This window comes from Artibeus jamaicensis, unplaced genomic scaffold, assembly GCF_021234435.1.
Source record: "Artibeus jamaicensis isolate MK-2021 breed Jamaican fruit bat unplaced genomic scaffold, CSHL_Jam_final scaffold_3222, whole genome shotgun sequence".
NCBI classification, from domain to species: domain Eukaryota; kingdom Metazoa; phylum Chordata; class Mammalia; order Chiroptera; family Phyllostomidae; genus Artibeus; species Artibeus jamaicensis.
In genome coordinates this window covers 3,492,049-3,514,136 of record NW_026522038.1, presented here as the reverse complement: position 1 = coordinate 3,514,136, position 22,088 = coordinate 3,492,049, and the positions used below count along the sequence as shown (strand labels likewise).

Here is a 22,088-nt window from a genome sequence, read left to right as displayed (position 1 = left end):
TCTCGGAACGTAGGGGGAAGGCTGTCACGTCCAAGCGCCCTAGGCGAGCGGTGCCGCGACCGGCCAATTTATTCCAGCTCCCACTACGCTCTGTTTCGGGGACCCCCCCCCCCGCTTCCAGACGAAATGCCAGCTCCGTGCGGGAGCGCGGGCCCCGCGCGGCTTCCCATCGCGGAGCGGAGCAGGGAGGAAGCGTGGCAGGACTCTCCCTGGTCCGGCCTGGGCCCCCCAAGTCCGTTCCGCACCCCGCCAGTCCCGTCGGGGATCTGCCAGTGGCCTTGGCACTTGAGCCCTTGCCCCCCGGTTGGCAGAGGGTCTGCGAGCGAGCCCACGGATGATGGGGTGGGACGTGGCGCTCCCTCGCAGGTCGGGGGAGGACCGGGACCCCAAACTGGTGCCCCTGGGGCCCCAACCCAGCAAGCCCAGGGCGCCAGGCTCGGCCCGCACCCGCACCCGGCGCGGGAGAAGCCCCCAGAGGGCTGCGGCGGGCTCCGTGGGCGGACCCGCCGGTCCGCGCTGGGCGGCGGAAGCCGGGTGTCCGCAGGCGGCCGGATTTGGGAACGACATTTTTACGGTCCCACGAGTTCTCTACTGCCCCGGCGGGTGGGGGGTTGAGTTTGTTTGTCTTTGGAGGAGAGGAGGCGGAAGAACCCCTGGGACCCAAACTGCCGTTTCCCTCCCCTCTCCCCTCAGTCCGTTAAACGGAAGGTGCGCACAGCTCTCCGTCCCTGGTGAGGCTGGAGAGGAACAGCCGGGGAGCCCGACGGAGTTCCAGCTCTGGGATCCCATGCTTCGCGGTGCTGGTCCTTAGCCCTCGCTTCTCTCTTTCCGAGCATCCTCTTCCGCGGGCCCCCGCCACCCCCGTCCTTCGGGATCCCGGCAGAGTTGCTGCGCGCTGGGAGCGAGTCCAGGCCACACAAAGGGGAAGACCCGAAGCCTGAGTGGGGCGGGGGTTCGGGACCGCGGGGGCGGAGAGGGCTCTGAAGGGCACCGCGCTTTTTCTCTCCTCCCTGTAATTAAGGACTCGCTTTAGTGTTTGTAGCTGACTGGGTTTGGCAGCAAAATCGCTGGGGTGGGGGTGGACTCCGGTGTGGGTGGGGGGCCATTCTCCTAGTTCCCCTGCCGGCGCCCGCGGGGAGCTGAGCCCAGCTTGCCCTCTGGGCAGCGGGCCGCGTCTCCGCTCCCCCTCCCCGGGTTCCGGCGCGGGGTGGGCGCCCGGCCCCCCACGCGCAGCCCTGCCTGCGGCGCCCCGCGCAATAGGAAGTGTTGATATAAAACAAGTCACTGTTCGCTCGCTCCCAAACTAAACCCCAACCACCCGAAGCCACCAAGAGGGGAAAAACCAACAGCAATCCAGCCAGCCCCTAGCAATTGTTTCACGGTCGGAATTAAATCACATCAAAACGCCCCCTGAAACCCACATCCTGAAGGAGTGAACCTGCAACAGCCAGCCTCCAGTCGTTCGCTCGAGTTCACACGAACAACCCGCCTCTACATCCGAGGGAAGGGGGCGGCGGGGCGGCCGCGTTTCTCCTGCGCCGCACCCACCACATCCCGGACCTTGCACCCCAAGAGGCGGCTGTGTATGTTAATAACACCCCCCCACACACACACACAAATTAGAGGAGACCTGCTGGCGAAAGAAATACCTTTGCCTGGAACTTCACCCAGCCTGAAAGGAGAAAGGGTCCTCTCAGAGTCACTCACCCCTCTTGCGCCCTCACCCCCTTCCCCAGAGAGACAGGCTTCGTGTGGAAATGTCAACCTCCTTCCCAGACAAAGCTTTTGAAAACGTGGATGAAGACATCTGCAACAATACTGAGGACAATCAGCCAACACCACGCACGCCATAGGGAAGGAAACCAGTCACGCACACAGAGCCGGGCGTTGGATGATTTCCAGGCTTACGGCCAAGTACTAAAAGCAGGCGCCCACCCTCGGCCCTTTTAGTAAACAGTTCCCAGGAGTTATTGTTCCCCAAATTCTCATGTTCTGGAGTGCCGAATCTCCAGGACACCTGGAGTTGAGTACCAAATGACTCAGGGAGTCCAGATAATTAACACCAAGCAGAAAATGGGATTCGAGAGAGTTGCCTCACTTAAACGGAGTGGCGGGGGGGGGGGGTGTTAAAGTACGGGGTCATTTAACCTTTTTTGGTTTCTAGAAACTACCTTCTAGCCATGCCGGGGGGGCCCCCTCTCCCTCCTCCAGTTTGAGGAAAAGGAACTTGTACCCTGGATGCTTTGGTGAAGCTGCATTTTTCCAATTTTTTTTTCCCTGTCGGCAAATGGGCCCTTTTGTGAAAGGACTTTTCACCCCTCCTCCCCACCTTTCTTTCAGGAAAAGAGGGTATAGACGTCTGACGTAGCTACATGTGCCCACTTCTAGGACCTTGTACTCACACTGGTACACAACTTCAAGGGAAATTGCATATGTACGCCAACCCAAAAATAAAATCGGGTTCTTTCCAACCTCCTCAGTATTGCCCTATAGACACACTGCAGCAGAATAGTCTTTTTATGTTTCTTCCCTAAGGCATGGCATTGTCAGCTATGCAAACTGGCTTTAATGTTTTACTCTTCCGGGTTCCCTTCACCAGCCCAATGCCCCCAGAAAGAACGGCCAGAGAATGACTACTCGCCCTTCTCTATGTGACCCAGTGAACCCTCTAAATGATAGTTTTTAAATTCGCTTCCTAGAAAATCCCCATCCCTAGGAAGTAGTTATCAGTCGGTGAAGTTCTGGGTGCTCATTTAGAGCGTTGTTATCAGTGCGCAGCAGCGGGCATTCCCTCTTAGGAAAAGAAGAGGGTTTTTTTTGCCCGACTGTTCCTGTGTCATAGAGCTGAAGTCTAATTCTGTAGTATTTTCCTTATTTTCAAATTAAGGGAGATGTAGACACATTTCTTCCTGCCCCATGTTTACTGTTCTGAGGTTTTTACAGATGGCTACTGTATTGGGTATAATAATTTTGCCTGGATTTTTAACTGAGAGGAGTTTGAGAGCTAAGGAACAAAATGTAATGTGTTTTCAAACTTCAGCTTCGCTTACACTGTAACTTTCACAAAGCATCTCCTTAAAAGTCCTGTCCTTGTATAAAACGCATCAAAGAGACGGTGGAGACTGGAGAGTTTTTGAGGTTGGATTCGGATTTGCAACGTCAAGGGTCCCCTTGAACAGGCAGTCAGATGTGCCCGAATAGCCGATCTGTGCTGCCTCTGCTGGCCTGGCTCTCCTGGGTCCTTCTGCCTTTTCCCCCTCCTCCCGCCGTTGCTTTGCATCCTCTATGACATTCCCACACATTGTGCGTATAACTCCGAAAATCCAGGAGAGACCTAGAGTAACTCTCTTATGTCCGTCACATGGTGAGGATGTAATGTAAGAGATCTTGCTTAAAAAGCTATGATTAAGATCTTCAGTTTTTTCCTTCCTGGTCCTATTACTCTCGGTAAGCCCGGAGATTTTATCTTTGCTAGCGTATGATCCCTTGTCCTTTGGCATTACATTTAGGAAAGCCACAACTCTCCCCTTGTCCTTCTCGCTTCTTGTTCACTCGTGAGATGAGCGATGTCTGTTATATTTTCTTTTCCCTTCTTCTCTCTGTCCGATTCCCGCCTCATCCGCTCGGTCAGAGCATCTATCAATGTGGTGTCGATCACAGCTGCGGCGGCTTCTCTTTCATCTTCCTCCCCTAGCCAGAGCGGGGCGGGGGCGGGGGCAGGGGGTAGAAACGGAGGCAGCAAGGAGATGTGGGTGAGACTGCGGAGGAGGGGGTGGGAAGGAGGTAACAAGAAAAGAGATACTTAGATGATGAAGTTAAACCGTTTGGGGAGTTTCTTGTCATTTCACGCAGGCAAAGCCTGAGTCTTCAATGGGTAACAAGAACAGTCCGGTCCTTCCTTCCCCTGCCAAATTGCTTGATTCTTCCCTCCAGGAGAGCGCGCGCGCACAGACGCGTGCGCGCACACACAAACACACCCTAAAACTAGGACTCGTCTTACAGGCTCTGGGAAAAGAAAAAAAAAAGTCCTCAATCACCACCTCCACTCGCGGTCCCCCTCCTCCCCCCCCCCCCGGGCAGCCAAGGAGAGCTGGAGGCGGGGGATGGGAGGGGGAGGAGGAGACGCAAATGGGTAGCTTTTCAGCGCCAGCGAGGCGCGCGAGGAGGAGAAGCGGTGGGGAGGCACAGCCGCTCACCTGCGGGGCTGGGTGCATTGGAGGGAACCAGGCTGCGTGCTCTCCCGCCAAAGAGCGGGGCAGCGCCCGAATCCCGCACACGGCCAAGCCCGCGGCGTCTCCTCCCCTTGGCTGGGAGAATCCGAGGGGTGCAGCTCTTTGCTTTGACAGGGAGGCCCAGCGGAGGCGTGGAGAGCGGCGAGCGAGACAGCCCGCGAGCCAGGCTGAGAAATTCGAGCCGGGAACAAAGAGGGGTCGAGCTCTGAGCGTGCGTGTCGGCTCCAGCTCCTGGAAGAAGCATTTGGGTTCGAGGCCCCTGCTGTGACTCTCCGAGACCCCGCCGTGCCCTCCACCGCCGACTCCCAGCGCTCGACGGCACGAACTTTATTCTTGGCAAACTTCTCTTTCTCTTCCCCTCCTCCTCCTCCACTAGCAGATTAAACGCTCCTGGAGAAGGAAAACCGAAGCGAAAGGGAAGGAAATAAGAAGCTCTAAAGACATCTCCAACCCGGGTGGCTCTCTATTATTATTATCTTTACCCTCCAGGAAGTGAACATTTCGTTATCTTCTGATTTTCCTTGCACCTTTGCCACTGAGTCAGACGGAGCCTTTTTTTGCTCAGCTCTCCCTTTCTCTCGGAAAACCAGTTCCCAAGGCGGCATCCGGCTAGGGTGGAAAGGCTTGCGCAGAGACGCGCCGACGGACCCTGTTTCCCACTTTGGAGAGTCGTGCCTCCGCCAGAACCGGCGCCCTCCGCGCGCGTCTGCTGGGGGCGTGGGGTGGCCGCCAGGGCAGCGGAGCCTAGAGCTCGCCGCGCCGCGCCACCGACCCCAGAAGCGCCGGCTGCTGGGCCCTCGCAGCCCGGTGCCCATCGGCCTCCAGGGCGGGCGCCGGCGTCAGTCTTCGGGGAGCGGGAAGGCGCGGGCGGCCTCCGGGGCTCCGGAGCCGCCGCAGCTGCTCCGGCTGCGGGCCGCCGGCCCCGCGCTAGCCGACCTCGCTTCCGCCCACTCTTACCTCACGCATCCTTCCAATTCTTTCCCTTCCCCCCACTTTCGTTGACCCCCTCTCTTCCTGCTGTCGCCTCGAGTGCTCCCCCAGCGAAGCGGAGATTACAGAGTGGTCGGGATGCCCCAACTCTCCGGGGCAGGCGGCGGCGGGGGCGACCCGGAACTCTGCGCCACGGACGAGATGATTCCCTTCAAGGACGAGGGCGACCCCCAGAAGGAGAAGATCTTCGCCGAGATCAGTCACCCCGAAGAGGAAGGCGACTTAGCCGACATCAAGTCTTCCTTGGTGAACGAGTCCGAAATCATCCCAGCCAGCAACGGACACGAGGTGAGTGGGTCGCTGCCCGAGCGCCGAGAGGCGTGGCGGGTCCCAGGATGGAGCGCCGAGCGGGAGAGGCAGGGCAGGCACCCGGCAGGCTCGGCGACTGTCCCTCGTGGGCCCCTCGTTTGCTGGGGTGTGGACGCGCCCCTGGTCAGCTTTCCTCCTTTGTGTGTGTGTGTATGCGCGTGTGCGCGTGTTGGGTGGGAGGTGGAGAGCCGTGGGAGGAAACTTATTCCAAGTGGACTCGTTTAGGGTTAGGGGGCTAAACCGTTGGCTTGCGGGCGGAAAAGCTGGCCTTTAACACACAGCGTTTGTCCCTCGGACGCTGCGCTGGCGTTGAGAGGATGCCACGCGCTAAAGCGCGGATGTCTGAAGTGAGAAGTTGGCCGTAGGACGGAAAACAAAGTGCACCCGCTATCTCGGTAGAGATCTCTGCAAAAATGCGTTAAACCACTAAAGGCTTAGGTAGAGACGAGCAGAGCCGCAGGCGGAGAGGAAGGGGAGGCGGGCGTGGGCCGGGGGCAGGAGGGGTTGGCCCAACCGCCGCTGAGCTGGGCTCGTGCGAAGCCCGCCGGCCGAGGGGCGCGCGCCCTGGCAGCGGGGGCAAGGTGGGGCCCGGGCCCCGCGAGCGCCGGAGTCCCAGCGCCAGGCCCACGGCTCTGAGCCGTGGGCCCGCTGAACCGAGCCATCCCCTTGCAGTACCTCCCTCAACACTAGATTTCTCCAACCCAGGTCGCTTAAAAAAAAAAACAAAACCCACTTATATTTGGGGTTAGTTTGGGCCCGGATCAGGCCTCAAATCTACACCGAAGACAGGAGAGGCAGCGTGGTGATAGGGCGGAAGCCAGGGCACCCACTCGGGGGAGGGTGGAAAGCGCTTTATCAGATCTCCTGGCCGGTGGCGGGCGATAGCGCTGGTAACTGGAGTAGAGTAAATAGAGACACGTGGGTGCCAGCGGGAGAAAGCCGCGAGCGGGGACCCCGCGGAAGGGCTATTTAAGGCCACTGCAGGGCTGCAGAAGGGGGTGGGGTGGGCGGATGGACCCTGATACCGGACACTTCACTGGCCACCTAGTTCAACAGCTGGGAAACGCTTTGAAGGAAATCCGGTAGAAGCGTTCTGACCCTCAGATGCTTTCACCAACGATTCTTCCCTCCAAAGAAACTTGGAGGATATACCCTTTTTCCTTAAATGGCATCCTTCTGCCCCCAAAAAGAAAGCCTGTGGTTTTGGGGGCGGGGGCATTTTGGTTTTAAACAACGCGTTTAAGAACACCTCAGAGTTACCTTCTTTATTCCAATGGCAGGGGTGAGTACGCATTTTAAAATGGAAGAATGGGACCTGGGTTCTACGGAGAACATATAAGGGTGTTCTTTAACCTCTGAACCTTTCTCCCCATTATACCAATTTGAGGGGGACGAGGTGGTGGGCGGGAGGTAGGGTGAACCCAGCCCCATTTAAATGGTTTGTATCTGTGTGTATTGAGGGGGAGGAAGTCTTGGGGGTGGCGGGAAGACTGTCCAAAGAACCAAAAAAACACCTAAACACTCAGGCCGAACTCACATACTTGTGGAGGAGACTCTGTTTCTTCATACCCATGTTGCTCTCCTTCCTTATTTCATAAATGAATTTGCCACCGTTTCACATTTTCTGCATGTTTCTTCTCTGGGAAGAAGGGTGCTGAATTTGGAGCCCAGAACCCAGGTATTAGGACTCAGTCAGTCAGTCTTGGTCCTGGAGGTAAATGGGCATGGGGCAGCCCCAAGGAAGATGGTGAAAGGGGTAATACCACTGATTTGCACGTGGTTGAGCCTGGGTGGATGGTGGTTACCAGAACTGATATTAGCTGGGCTACCTTTTAGATGTCTATAACCTGACTCTCAAATTTTCCTTTCTTTAACCACAGAGTAGTTTACTTTTCTCTCGTAAGCTTGCACTCAGCCAGCCATGGTAGGTTACAAGGAACCGAGCTCCTGCTGGTCTGGCTTGGGACGGTGGCCTTCAGCCCCCATCTGGGAATGGTTGGCCTGTTTTCATTTAAAATGTCATTTTCAGTGGCAAAGTGATATTTCAGCGTGCTTTTAATGAGCTTTGACTGAAGTGAGCAGTGGTGGAAGAAGCTACCAAGATGATCAACGGCATTAACGCAAACTCCTATCATGTTAGGCACCCAAGTAGCCATGGTGCATTGTAGCAACAGCCCTCGGAGCAGCATGTGGCTCTTTCCCAAATTTACTCCATTGTTAATGTTCTTCCTCTTATTATTTATCCTTTTTCTACTCCTGGGCAAGATAATAATGATTCAGAAATACATGTTGAAAAGAAAAAGGTTTGCCAGTACTTAACCTAAGCTAGCCTCCACCTCTTAGATTGCTGAAACAGCCGACTGAGTTGCAGCTAACTCTCCTCCTGTAAATTACCAATGGGCACACACTTATATTAGTATTGTCACAAACTCTAAGGTGATTTTCTTTCTTTTGGGGGTGTGGATTTACGCTGTTAGGTGGCCAGACAAGCACAAACCTCTCAAGAGTCCTACCGTGACAAGGCCGGAGAACACCCTGATGACGGTAAGACGTAATTCTTCTTCTCTCAGCCTAATCACTTAACAAGTGAAATTTGTGATTGCAGGTACATTTGTTATTTTCAGTCCCCCCACCTCAAAAACGGGATAAGATCTGATGAGACTGGGCACACTCTCTTTAATAAAATGGGGGGAACCCAGGAAATGTAATGCTTATCTTTAATGTCCTATTTATGTCATTTTAAAACTGTCTTTGAATGAGTTAGGGGCCTTTGGATTTCATTGGGCTTCCAGATTCTTTGTGGAAGAGGAAATAATGAGTTTTTCTCTTTTTCTTATTTTTACCTACAGTTTTAATTGGCTTAGATCTTTAGCATTTGTTCCTGCATTGTTATAAAGAATGACAGTCTAAACCAATTTATTTTCTAACATGAATAGTTTCGCATGGATTTTCATTTGTTAAAATGGTATTTCCACTTACAGTGAGAAAGCAGCCAGAGAATGCACAGAATAGAGCAGAATGCTCAGTAAAGCAGAATGTAACTTGTAAAGATACAAAACTTCATTTGCAAAATTAGGGACTTTATGTATGAAACATGATAGTGTGACTTCCTCCACATTTTTTATTCTTGCTCAAAACTTTAAAAATTGGACATATATTTTTTTAGATTTAAGGAGAACTCTGTGTGACTTTAAAAGAATCAAAGAATCTGTAGGGTTGCCTTGTCAGGTAGTCTGTTTTTCTGTTCTTTTTTGATTATTTGCAATTGGCCTGACCAGAACGAGGTGTTTGTACATACAGTATGTCAGCCAGAGAAGAAGGGAGAGAACTATAACATCAGGCTTCTTTCTGAGCTACAAAGTAGTTATACAGGTTAAAGAGAAGAAATGTATATACTGAACATATGCAAATTGCTTTGGCAAAATGATGTAAGAATAACACATAAAATTAAGCTACTGGAGTTACTCTTTATAAATTTGGGTAATTCCTCATGTACTAGTTACAGCTCTCTTCCTCAGTAAAATCTAGAAAGTTTCTAGAAATCTAGAAGCACAGGTAGGATTTTTGTGTTTGCCTATAAGGTGGGGAGTAACTTTGAGTGTATAAACATATGTGTGTGTGAATAGCTAGATGGCCTAATATATTTTATTACAGCTTTAGGTTTGTGTATGTTCTTTCACTTGTCTCTTTTTTAGTCCAGCTTGTTGGTATCTGAACAAATTAAATTAGATGGATAGCACTTATTTTTGTAAAAACACCAGTCAGTAGTAGTAGTAAATTGAAACACATGTTTTTAAAACATCTGGTTCCCTGCTAATTTCATTTAAGAGAATAAATACTATCAATCTAGAATAGAGCATAATAATTCAGTTACAGTGTTTTGTAAACAAGTCTTTTATGAAAGGCCTGATTTGTCATGGAACTAGTTGATTTTCAAATAAAAAACAGTAATATAAAAAGGAAGCCAGTGCATCATCAATTGTTCTTTGGATTCTCTCAGGGAAGCATCCAGACGGAGGCCTTTACAACAAGGGACCCTCCTACTCGAGTTATTCCGGGTACATAATGATGCCGAATATGAATAATGACCCATACATGTCAAATGGATCTCTTTCTCCACCCATTCCAAGAACAGTGAGTAACATGCAGTCTGTAACATGTTGCAGATTATTTTCAGAAGAGCAAATTGATTTGTATTTTGGCAAAATGTTTTTTAAACATATTGGAAATGCTTTTAATTATATCTGACCAGTCATTGCTAAATAAGACCTGGTATGAGGAATGGCTGCCTTAAAAGAGTTTTAACTTGGATGTCTTGTATTTGGAATTTTAGCTTTTGGCTTATTGGCTTCAGATTAATAATGACGGATCGCAAATTATCATGAAATTAAGTGAAGTCAACATATTTATAATGTTAGGAGTATTTTGTTTTCTGTGCTGGTGAGATTGAAGAACGATTTACTCTTTCAGTTAGCTAAGTATAAACAGCTTTCACTGCCCTGGAGCTCCCCAGAATCAGAACTGATCGTTTGGAACTGAACATTCAGAATGTCAGTCACTTCAGCTTCTAAAACAGTGTCCTCCTTGTGTTGTATTAGCTATTGTTTCTTTAATGCCAGTTGCGATGAGCTGCTTTTACTTTATTGAAATCAATTGTTGAGAAAATATCACTTGAAGATACCCTATGAAGATGGTTCTTTTTATCTTTTGGTTCAGTTAACTTTTAAAGTTGTAAAAATGCAATGACATTATAACTGCGTGGTGTAAATGCATAACACCGGAAGGAATTCCAGATCTGTTACTTGGTGGTATTTCTCTTTTGCTGGGAAGTGGAAACCTCATTTATATAAAGCAAGCATCTAAACAGGAACGTGTAGTATGGGAACTTGAGATGTGCTGGTGATCGGGTGCCCCCTGAGAACTATCCCTGTGGCAATGGGGGTAGCTTTTTACTGTTCCATCAATACACTTACCTTCACTCCATCTCAGTCTCCCTCCACCACCTAAAAGCCAATGAGAAGCATGTATGTCTAGTTCTTAGGGATTAGAGTTTTCCATTTTGCCTGGCCCTCCCTGAAGTCAGAGTCTGATAGTAAAAAGGAACCTACGATTTTTGCCTTATTAGCCCAGTTCTTCCACTAAGTAAAAAATATTAGCCACAACCATCTGGAGAAAGTAGTGACATTAATACCTCAATGAACAGAATGGGGTCAAGAGGATTCACCAAAATTGCCAGGAGGAATGGTTCATACTCACAAGAGTATTTGTGTTTATCTTGATTATCTACAGTACTCAGTGGTTGGAATTATAGGTATCTGAAATATAACTTTTATGTGGGCACTGTAAAACCTGTATTTTTCCATAGATTTCAAAGAGATATTTGACCTTTTGTGTAGGGAATAAGATACTTCTAGTTTCCATGTCATGGCTACATTGGTGATCTTGGAGCTCTCACAATGGTTGCTTTAGGTGATAGCAATTTCACACGTCATTCTAAAAGGCTTTTTAAATATGTAATGGTAGAGATGACTGTGTGGTAAATATGAATCCCCTACCTAAAAAGTGAATGAACTAATAAAAACAAACATAGTATTTAGAAGCCATCCCCAAATAAATGCTTAAGTTTTAAAATTGGTAGGAGAGTTTGTGTTTCTTGAACCGAATGGGCAAACATACCAGATATTTCTTTTATAACTAGAATATTTTGTTTTGTTGGGTGTTCTTTAGAGTAATGTGGAGCATATGTTTTAGGTAAGGAATAATTGAAGATTACTGTTGAAAGGCTTTTTAGAACAACAAATAATCTTTCTGACAAATCTAGATTATAGTCTCTGACCTGTTAAACAATAGAAAATAGCCACTAACAATCTTACACTTTTCAAAGCTGTGCACACAGTTAATGTTTAATGAGTATTTGTGGGGATTTGTTCCGTAGTGCAGCTACTCCTTTTTTCAAAACATTTGAAAGACAATATGATAAAAATCTATTGGTATTTATAAATGATCCCTACTAATGTTGAAAATCATTTCTTTTTTTCTTTCAATGAGCAGTTTCTTCCTTCAGCATTTCTCTCCAAATCCCCTGACCCCCGTATATTAGTCATTTTAAAATTTTGATAGAAAATGGAAGGTATTTATTATTAGTGTATGTATTGAAATTTTGAGGTCAGTAAATTGAACACCCATTCATTGTTTAGGAAAGATTTGCGGCTGGAGTAAATGTTGGTCAGTGTGGAGTGGACAAGAGAGGGGTGTGGTCAGGAAACAGTTACTTTACCCCCTTATCTGCTGCTTTGCTTTATTCTGTTACATTGTAGGACATATTTATTTTAGGTACATTTTCTTGCAGATATTTTTCAGTTTGCACAGTTCCAGAAGCTTTTCTGATTTAACCACAAGCTTATGTCCAATTTTTTTATTTAAGGTTCGACTGAAATTAGTGCAATCTTTGGTGTTTAATATCTAACAGCTGTTTTTAACATGTCGGAGACCCAAGACACTGTAACCAGAAGGCAGCCTCTCTCCATCGCCCCTAACCACACTTCTGCCTTCTCCATCTCTAACTCTGTCCTTAGCAGGGGTGTTTGTGTAACCGACGTCCGCGGTGATGGGTTTTTATCTGGGGTGTCAGGAGCAGGGTGACCATTTGTGTTTGACTTAAGGTGGGAGCAGCCCCCAGGCTTCCCTTTACTGGGATTTGCATTACAAACAACCGCTTGTTTACTGCATCTGCCACCTGCAGGTGTTAGGACCAGAGAAACATCTGGGGGTGGGGGAGGGTCCTGACTGCCCCTTCTCACACAGAATCTTCCATTGTCAGTAACTGCAGGTAATCCGGAGGGTACCAGCTAGGGCCACAGGGACGCACAGAAATGGTTCTGCTGGTAGCTCATTCTGACAATTCTGTATGCTTTTCCTCTTTTTTAGACAAACACTGACATGTATGATCACACAGTTTTTACAGTACTTATGACCTAAGTACAGGATTACCTACTCAGGAGAACCACCATCGCCAATCCAGCTTTTCTCCTTCAGGAGGGAAATTTTAATGGGCTAATTACACCCTTCCACAACTGTAATTCTTAGTGGTGTGTCTATACCGCAAATCTTACAATTGGGTGTTTCACCAAATTTTAAGTAAGAATTCTTAATTTAGATCAAATGGACCTAACAAGAAAGTACCTATAATGAAAACGCATTCGGTGTCAGAGGTAGTTCTCGAAGCCCAGTAAACCTTGGCTTGTCGTCATAGACAGTGAGAAGAAGACGCAGGAGCCTGTTCGATACCTTAGAGCAAAGACCCCGGCGACTGTATTAAAAGCATACACTCAAACCTTTCTTTCTCTAAGTCTCCTTTATGAAAATCCCTGTAGGCCAATGGTAAAGGTTAGTATGAAAATAAAAAAGAGAGTTAGTTTCCTCCTCCGTGGGGCCCTGGCACTTGCATGCCTGAGTACGCTGTGAGCAGTGAGCTCGGCTGGCTTTAACCCAGTGAAAGTTCCCATTGGCCTGCTGCACTGTGGGTATTCATCTTAGGTGTCAGGCTTCCATTTGTCCCTCACACTGCCCAAATGTTTCACACCTTTGAAGAGAAACATCTCATTTCTCTTCAGCTGCTTGGGGGAGGGAGAAGCAGCGGGCTGAGTGCAGGAAGCAGCAAGCCTGCAGCTGGGCCGACCGACCACAGCAGCACCTGGGCAGCGCAGCACTCTGCTGGCTGCGTGAGGGTTCCTCTGTGATCTTCCTGAATGGATTTCTACGTGGGCAAGGAAGGTGGCCGTTTGCATTTTATCTTTCTCATTTTTATTATACACTGCTATCAACATATTTCAGGGGTTCCTTTTTCATTATTTCCAACAACACATTAGTTTGGGTTCTAGTGTATGGTTTTTACCAAAAGGGGTCAACATTCGGATAGCTGATGAACAGAATTGTACCTCTCGTACCTTTGTTGTAACCTCCCCCTGTGTCTGTATTTGCTTACAAGCAGCTGAAATTTGATTTCTGTCATTGCTCCCATCTGGAATTAAGGAACTAAGGTGGATTTGTCTAATCAGTAAGCTTACACTTAAATCGCTGTACATCGCGTTCATGTGTAGCTTTGAAAAGAATCAGAGAAATAATAATTCAAGGGCAGAGGAGACAATGGCTTGTATTTTGAGCAAGATTTTTTTAAAGATATTATTTATTTATTTTTAGACAGAGAAGAAGGGAGGGAAAGAAATGTCAATTTGTGGTTGCCTCTCCTGTACCCTCAACCAGGCAGCAACCCAAACATGTGTCCTGACTGGGAATCAAACCGTCAGCCCTTTGGTTAGCAGGCCAGCACTCAGTCCACTGAGCCACACCAGCCAGGGCTTGAGCAAGATTTTTAAGAGAGTACGTCTTGCCACTTCACTGCAAGGAGCTACTTAATTTCACTTACTGGCAAGTTACTTTTAATTTTCTCAGTCTAAGTTGTATACTGTTTGAAGCTAAGCATACTAACCTCTTTACCTCAAGTGCAGGAGCAGTTAAGTTTTAGAAAGTGTGTTGTCTTTCAGATTTGAAAGAAGATGTCAGAAGAAAGCATGGGAAAATTCCTTAATGGCTCCAGACTCTTCTGTTTGATTCATTCTTAATTGTACTGCTACACATTTGGGAAAAGGTCACAATAAGAATAGCTGAGTGCTATTGCCAGCCCCGCCTTAGGCAGTTATCTTAGATACCTTACGACCAAGAGCTTGCTTCTTCCAGTGGCCCAGGCTGACACTGTATGGGCCTGTGGGAGGTGGTATATGACTGGTACCGCAAAAGTATGATCCTTATTCAGATATACATTTTTTGAAATAATCCTAGAAAGTTCTTGTTTATTTATACCAATTTCACTAAAACAAAGCCATGAAAACAACCTGCAGAAAATCTTGCTCTTTGGAGTAACCTTCTTCTGCCCCCATACAGGTCCTGGATTTGCTCTTATCAGCCCCATTATTTTGCTTTGACCACATGAGTCTTGTGGTCAAAGACTCATGTGGGATTTAACAGGACAGAGATAGGGCCTCACAAAGGGGTCTATCTGAACTTGAACTTGTAGCCTCAAAAGTATTCTTCCATAATATCAACTGAGAAGACTTTGCAGCTTTTGAGTCTTTCTTTTTAAAAATAATCCTGTTAGTTCTTTAGATGGAACCATTTTTGTTTACATGACTGACTTTTTTCTTAAGCAGTTGGATCATTCCATTCTTCTCTGAATCCTTTTGTTTCTCATTTATGCATTATAGATACGATCAGAATTTTATAAATCTAGTTTCCCCTGGATATTGAGATGGACTTGGAATTTAAAGACAAAAATATGCTGGCATGGTCTGCAGGCCAGCAAAAAAAAGCACATCTGTTTTATTTCTGGGCAAAGTAGAGCTCAGAATTATTCGTTTAGCCAAAAAGTTCATTTGGTTTTTCCCGTACGATGGCCTTAGTAGTGCTTAGTTGTCTTTAACTTTACTCAAAAAGTTTTGTTAGATTGAATTGTGACAGCTGTCATATCAGCGTGCATTTAAACAACTTATCAAAATTGATGGATTTTTTGCAGCCATTTTAATATTGGAGGTGGAAGGAAATATGCAACATTTATGGTGTATTATGCTTTATTATTTCAAGAAAGGTAAAAACACAACTGAAATGCAAAAAAGATTTGTACGATGTATGGAGAAGGTGCTGTGACTGGTTGTATCAGAAATGGTTTGTGATGTTTCTTGGTACTATTGACATTTTGGCCAAATAATTCTTTGCTGTGGGGCTCTCTTAGGCATTGGAAGATGTTTAGCAGCACCCCTAGCCTCTATCCACTAGAAGCCAATAAATAGCAGAAGGTAGCTGAATACTCAAAATATCCAATAAAGTTATTGGTGAAAATGAAAAATGTATCTTTTATGGAAAAAGCTAAATGGAATTTTTGGTCAACCCAATATAGAGGTACTGCTGTTATGGGACTATGGTTCTTAAAAAGAAAATATTCATTTAACACTTGGGTCTTTAAAGTTATTAAGTAACTATGCCAAACTGAGACAGTTTGTGGAAGGTAGTATTCCAATAATCAAGGACTTAGTACTACTTTGTAATGTCCCAACAGGTCCTTACTCATTTGGAAAAGGCAACCATTTGATTTTATTTAAGTAATTAAAAAAATGTTTTAACTTCATGATCACTCTTTAAATGTTAATTGTCACCGTATGAAGTCACAGTCTAGGAAATATAGACTCTGTCATAAGCTATTAAGTCATTTTAGGCAAGTAAATGATCTAATTTCTAGGATTTAGAGGCATAAAGCCAGAAAATGACCTACAGAGGAACAACAGAGGGTGGGTGGCAGGGTTTGAAATGCACCAAAGGGAGGGGGGTTGAACACAGATCATGAACAGGGGTTCCTAACTCGAGAGATTTTGATAATGTTGCCAACTTAGTCTGGACTATTCATAGACAATTAACACAGGCTCTTCAGAGGATTAAAGTCTCTAAAATAGTATGTTTGAACACAATACCTACTCTATCTAGAATTATAAACCTGCTGAAGTTATTTGTGTGTAGATCCACTTGCTATATGTAGATCACTTACAAAGCTCACTGAGGGATGGTACTTGCCTTCAGTTTGTAGTGGGAAATTTGCAAGGGCATTAGGGAGCCAACAAGAGTTTTGGTTACCTGTGTCCTTTCTCCTGACTGAGAAATATGACTGGAAGAGATGTTGCATCACAGAAGGTCTAGAAATGGGTTTTATTTTTGTAGGTAATGAGAGGCAAGTAAACTCTAAAAAACATTTGATTGTTGACCATCGTTTGTAGCTGTGCCCACAAGTAATTCATCATACAGATGTGTGTTGTTGCCCTCCTGGCTGCTGCCTCTCCCCCTCAACCAACTAGCTCACGCCAGTCTGGCCTGTGCGCAGCGCTGGGTGCCGACTCCTGCTCCAGCCATAAGCAGCCCTGCAGCCGGGAGGCAACCTATACAGCATGCGGGACATCGACATGAGCCTCGCCCCCAGTTTCTGATGGAGAAAAGGGAAAATCCGCCAAGCGGATTTTCTGTGGCAGGTGGCATGCCCCTAGGGCCTGACTCAGAAAATCACAAGATGGAAGTGCAGATAAACGGGGCTTGCCTCCTCACACACCTCGAGAAAATGCAACTGAACTGCAGTACAGCCATCACCCAGAACCGTTAAAAATGGAGCTGTATGGAAGTCCGACAACCAAGGAATTAAAGAAATCACATCTGCCCAGACGGGTAGGAGGAGCAGACACACAGACACAGAACATCAGTCCCACACCCACCTGTGGTGGATAAAAATTGGGAGGGACACCTCAGAAGTGAGGGATCCCAGCCCACACTAGACCACCCAGCCAAGGTTCCATAACCAGGAAAATAAGTCCCCATAACTGCTGGCTGTAAACACCAGTGGGGGTTGGGGAGGTGGAAGAAAGTGCAGGATTCTCAGGATTCTACTCTTAAAGGTCTCAAAATGGACTTAGGACTTATGCAGACTCATTCCCTCTGGGCTCCGGCACCAGGGCAGCAGCTAGAAGGGCACCAGTGGTGTGCAGGGGGAAACTGAAGTGTCAGCTGTCAGGACAAGTGTCGGGGGACAGCTTCCTCCAGAACAAAATTCCAGAGGCAAAGCAGCAGCCTTTGTCCCTTTACTGAGCCCTCTCCCACACAGAGCCACAGAGTGGTGACACCACATCTGAGACTCATCCTGGTTCCCAAGAGTTTCCCCACTCTGGTGATTACCTAAGGCTCCACCCCATCCAACTTACGGGTAAGCTTTTCTGCAATAGGTCGCACTGCTATGACTGGGAGTTAGAACAGCTCTACCTTATACACAGAAACAAACTCAGGGAGGCTGCCAAAATGAGGAGACAAAGAAACATGGCCCAAATGAAAGAATAGAACAAAACTACAGAAAAAGATAAATGAAATGGAGATAAGCAACCTATCAGATGCAGAGTTCAAAACACTGGTTATTAGGATTCTTAAGGAACTCGTTCATTACTTCAGCAGCATAAAAAAGACACAGGCAGAAATGAAGGTTACTACACTAAGTGAAATAAAAAATTTACAGGGAAATAACAATGGAGTGGAGGAAGCCAAGACTCAAACCAATGATTTGGAACATAAGGAAAAAAAAGTTCAATCAGAATGGTAATAAAAAATGAGAATCCAGGAAAACAAAGATAGGCTAAGGAGTCGCTAGGACCACATCAAATGTACCAACATTCACATCATAGGGGTGCCAGAAGGAGAAGAGAAATAACAAGAAATTGGAAATCTATTTGAAAAACTAACGAGAGAAAACTCCCCTAATTTGGTGAAGGAAACAGACATGCAAGTCCAGGAAGCACAGAGAGTCCCAAACAAGATGGATGCAAAGAGGCCCTCTCCAAGACACATCATAATTGTAATGCCAACAGTTAAAGAGAGAATCTTAAAAGCAGCAAGAGAAGTTATCTACCTATAGGGGAGTTGCCATAAGACTGTCAGTTGATTTCTGAAAAGAAACTGCAGACTAGAAGGGACTGGTAGGAAGTATTCTAAGTGATGAAAAGCATGGACCTACAACTTAGATTACTCATTCCAGCAAAGCTATCACTTAGAATGGAAGGGCAGATAAAGTGCTTCTGAGACAAGGTAAAGGTAAAGGTAAAGGTAAAGGAGTTCATCGTCACCAAGCCATTGTTATATGAAATGTTAATGGGACTTATCTAAGAAAAAATCAAAACTATGAACATTAAAATGACAATGAACTCACAACTATCAACAATTGAATCTAAAAAAACAAACTAAGCAAAAAAAAGTAGAACAGAAATAGATTCAGAGATATGGAGATCATTTGGAGGGTTATCGGGAGGGGAAAGGGGGAGAATGGGGGAAAAGGTGCAGGGATTAAGAAGTACAAATTGATGGGTATAGAATAGACAGGGATATTAAGAATAGCATAGGAAATGGAGAAGCCAAATAACTTACATGCATGACCCATGGACATGAACTAGGGAAATTGCAGGAGAGAATGAGGGTACCAGGTAGAGAGGGGCAAAGGGTGAAAAGCTGGGACAACTGTAATAGCATAATCAATAATACATATTTTAAGAAAAGAAAAAAGAAACACTAAAAAAAGAAACATTGGTGTTAAGTTCACTTTTAAAAAGAGGACTTTTGCTACTTAACATAGAGGTTGAATGAGGGCTGGGTGGAGGAAAGGCTCTGTAATGTGAATAGAGCAGTGGCTATAGTGTAGTTTAACGTTATTTTATTATCCTCGGTTTCTGAATGAAACAGACACCGAAGCAATATTTTAAGAGCTGACATAGTAAGATATTTTATGAGTCCATATATTTTTATTTTTTGATAAAACCTATCCACTCTTGATGATAGTTGATTACCTGTTCAATTGATCCAAGACTACTGATAAATTATGAGACAGTCACATTCAGCCTAGTACAGAATAGGCACTTCAGAAGATTTGCTGAATAAAGAATGTACTGGAAAATTTTCATGTAGGTTTTTTGGATACTTCCAAAAGACTTCTCTTTTTCTAACCAAATGTTATGTGAAAAGCATAATCTGAATGTGTCTGCTAAATAATTCTTAGCATTTTATTTTACTTTTTCTGTGATTTGTAGCATCAATGAAAAGAGCATTAAACCAATGTCTTTTTTTAAATTTTTATTTATTTATATTTAGAAGGGAAGAGGGAGATAAATATCAATGTATGGTTGCTTCTCATGTGTGCCCTGCTGGGAACTGGCCCCTGCTGGGAACTGGCCTGCAACCCAGGCATGTGCCCTGACTGGGAATCAAACCGTGATCTTTTGGTTCACAGGCCCGTGCTCAATCAACTGAGCTACACCAGCCAGGGCAAACTGATGTCATTCATGAGGAAGTCAGAGTCGCTCCTGACAGAATGTCAAGTTTCCAAGTAAGAACTGAAAGCAGTCAGTGCCTGAGCTTGCTGCTGGAGTGAAAGGAATGGGAGCAGACCCTCCCAGGAGAATGGATCCTAAGAAGTACTTATTTCTTACGTAGGTCCAGAAACCCAACTGAAAAAGAGGAGATGATAGAAATACTTTTTTCTTTTCAGAAGTGTGCTTGAGATAGAAATAGAATAAAAAGAAAGCCATCTTCAATTATGTTATAGTATCATATGGTTAATGCTTTTCACTTCACTTTTATTCTTTCCCAAATAGAAAGGATTCTTTTCTTTTCAGTAACACTTGAGATATTTTCCAATATTAAAAATTCTTTGTGTTCTTTCTAAATGCGTGTGGCAGCATCAGTGCCGACTTTTCCAGGCCAGTGTACGTTGTACATTGATCCTGCCCTTCTGCGATGGGGAAAGCACAGTTTCCGGGTCTTCCCTGAGTGAGGGCAGGCAGTCCCTGTGAAGGCAAGCCAACCCCCAAGTCTGCTCCTTCCCCAAGAGCCTTGGGACATTATCTCACCTCTGTCAGCCTTTGTTTCCCCATTTACAAAATGGCATATTAATGTCTGGCTTGCCTACCTTGTATGGTTGATGTAAAATTCAGATAAAGCCTGCAAAAGCACTCCGTTTTCTAGCAAGGGGAGTAAAGTTCGAGTCTTGGATGGTACAAGCCAGTGCTGTGGCTCCCACCTGCTGGGAATTCTGCAGCCACAAGAGGTCCTGGCTGTAGCCAGGAAGCAACTGAGAAAGAGAAGAAGTTTTTGGTTCTTACTGTGCCACCGTGCTGACCTGGAATTTGAACGCTGAGCAGAGGCCTTACATTAACCTTTAAAACACGTTTGCACGAAAAAAGTTTGGGGACCTGTCATTGTATCCCTTACAAAGGTAGCTTTCTTCTCTTGGGCTTCTTTTTCTCCCAATTGTTAAAGCATCTGATCTTCCTCTTCATCCCCGAAGTCTTCTAGTAAAGGAATGAGATGTGTGAGGGATCAGATGTGTATTTGTTAATAATCTCATATCCTTCTAATATTTGATACAGAATTTCCAGAGGATTCCTAACTGCATGGATTGGAGTAAGAACGTATTTTCGGTTAGGCTGCTCTCCCCTCAGCCCTGTAGGAGCTGGGCTCCTTCTCCCCACTGCCCAGCACGTGGAGGAAGGAGAGCTCTGTAGCTGTGACCGCAGAGGGCGATGGCAACTTTCTCCCTCCCTTTGGGTTTTCTTTGAACTGAAATTTTCCCAGCTTTCCTTGGCACCTAAAAGGATCAGGTCCAAGGGGATGTGTTGGCTGGGCAGTGAGAGAAATCAGTGCTTTTTAATAGTCTCATGGAAAACTCCGGCTTCCACCCTTTCAAGACTTCTTTTTCTCACAGTACAGCCCAGTGAATATTAAATATAGTTCAACATGCAGTCAGCTTCCTTGGTGCAAAAGTCTTCCTTTAATCACTGTGTGTTCCTCCTCACGGTAATTGCGATCCATGCACCATCTTGGGGCACTGGCTCGGAAGACTTGGGTGAGGGAAAAGGGGCTGTGACCTCATCTCAGGTGTGTTGGACTTTGTCTTGACTCCTAACAGTTACATTTTTTAAAAGTCTTAACACTAAAAGTCCTGGAGTAAAACCATATTTACTGTTGAGTACGGTTGGGTTAACTGAAGTTTGTTGTTTCTGAGAGGGAAAACAATTACTTTTTAAATTGTTTAAAACTACTGCCTTGTGCCGCTTACTGTGCTAGGCAGTTTACACGGTTACCGTATTGAACTTCACCTTCACTGAGAACTGGGTGGAAGGCGTGGTCTCCCTGCGGACATGAGGGCCCGGGCTCAGGGACGGCAGTGGAACGCCTCGCTTTAGTTGAGTGTGGGGTCAGTGCCCGACCCTACGATCTGAAGACTTATTTTCACTAAAACAATCATATTTGCCTTTCAGAACATTTATTAATGAATCACAATAGTGATTAAAATGTAATACAGCAAGCAATTATTTTGAAGATTGTGTTGGAAATTTCTTTTCACTAATCTTAACTGTTTTGTTTTAAAGATTTTATTTATATATCTTTAGAGGGGAAGGGAAGGAGAGAGGGAGAGAAATATCAATGTATGGTTGCCTCTCATACATCCCCTGCTGGGAACTGGCCTGCAACCCAGGCATGTGCCCTGACTGGGAATCAAACTGCGATCCTCTGCTTCACAGGCCCACGCTCAATCCACTGAGCTACACCAGCCAGGGCTCATCTTCACTATTTTTAATGAAAAGAAGAATAGCTCATTAAAAATCAATACATGTTCACTGGAAAAATTAGAAAACTCAGATGCGCAACCGGCATAATGAGTGTTAAGTACCCAGGATCCATTGTCAGAGATGATCACTATTAAAATGCACCTGTGGCCTTTAGACTTATTCTCATGCACATATAGAAACATACATAAACATACACAGTATATGCTACACACTCATGGCAATGGGAGCGTAGTCTACCATTTTGCAACTCGCTTTCTGCACCCCACTAATGTAACAGAGTGGATATCATTTTTACTCTAATGTAATACCATTTTAAATGATTGCCTAAGCATTTTTTGGTAGATATTCAAATGGTATTACGTTTTCC

At 45.9% G+C, this 22,088-nt stretch overlaps 1 protein-coding gene across 4 annotated transcripts in view; it reads left to right on the top strand.

Annotated features, from left to right (window-relative positions):
• The first annotated feature begins 4,113 nt into the window (after positions 1-4,113).
• Positions 4,114-22,088, top strand: part of LEF1 (lymphoid enhancer binding factor 1) — a 112,707-nt gene continuing 94,732 nt past the window's right edge. Inside the window, exons 1-3 of one of the 4 annotated variants that reach the window (XM_037161989.2) lie at positions 4,114-5,510; positions 8,009-8,075; positions 9,532-9,665. In XM_037161989.2, coding sequence (XP_037017884.2) covers positions 5,301-5,510; positions 8,009-8,075; positions 9,532-9,665 — 411 coding nt within the window. In that variant the 5' untranslated portion in view covers positions 4,114-5,300. Of the gene's footprint in view, positions 5,511-6,447; positions 6,814-8,008; positions 8,076-9,531; positions 9,666-22,088 lie in introns of those variants that run through there. The other 3 variants (XM_037161990.2, XM_037161991.2, XM_037161992.2) reach the window with 3 other exon arrangements.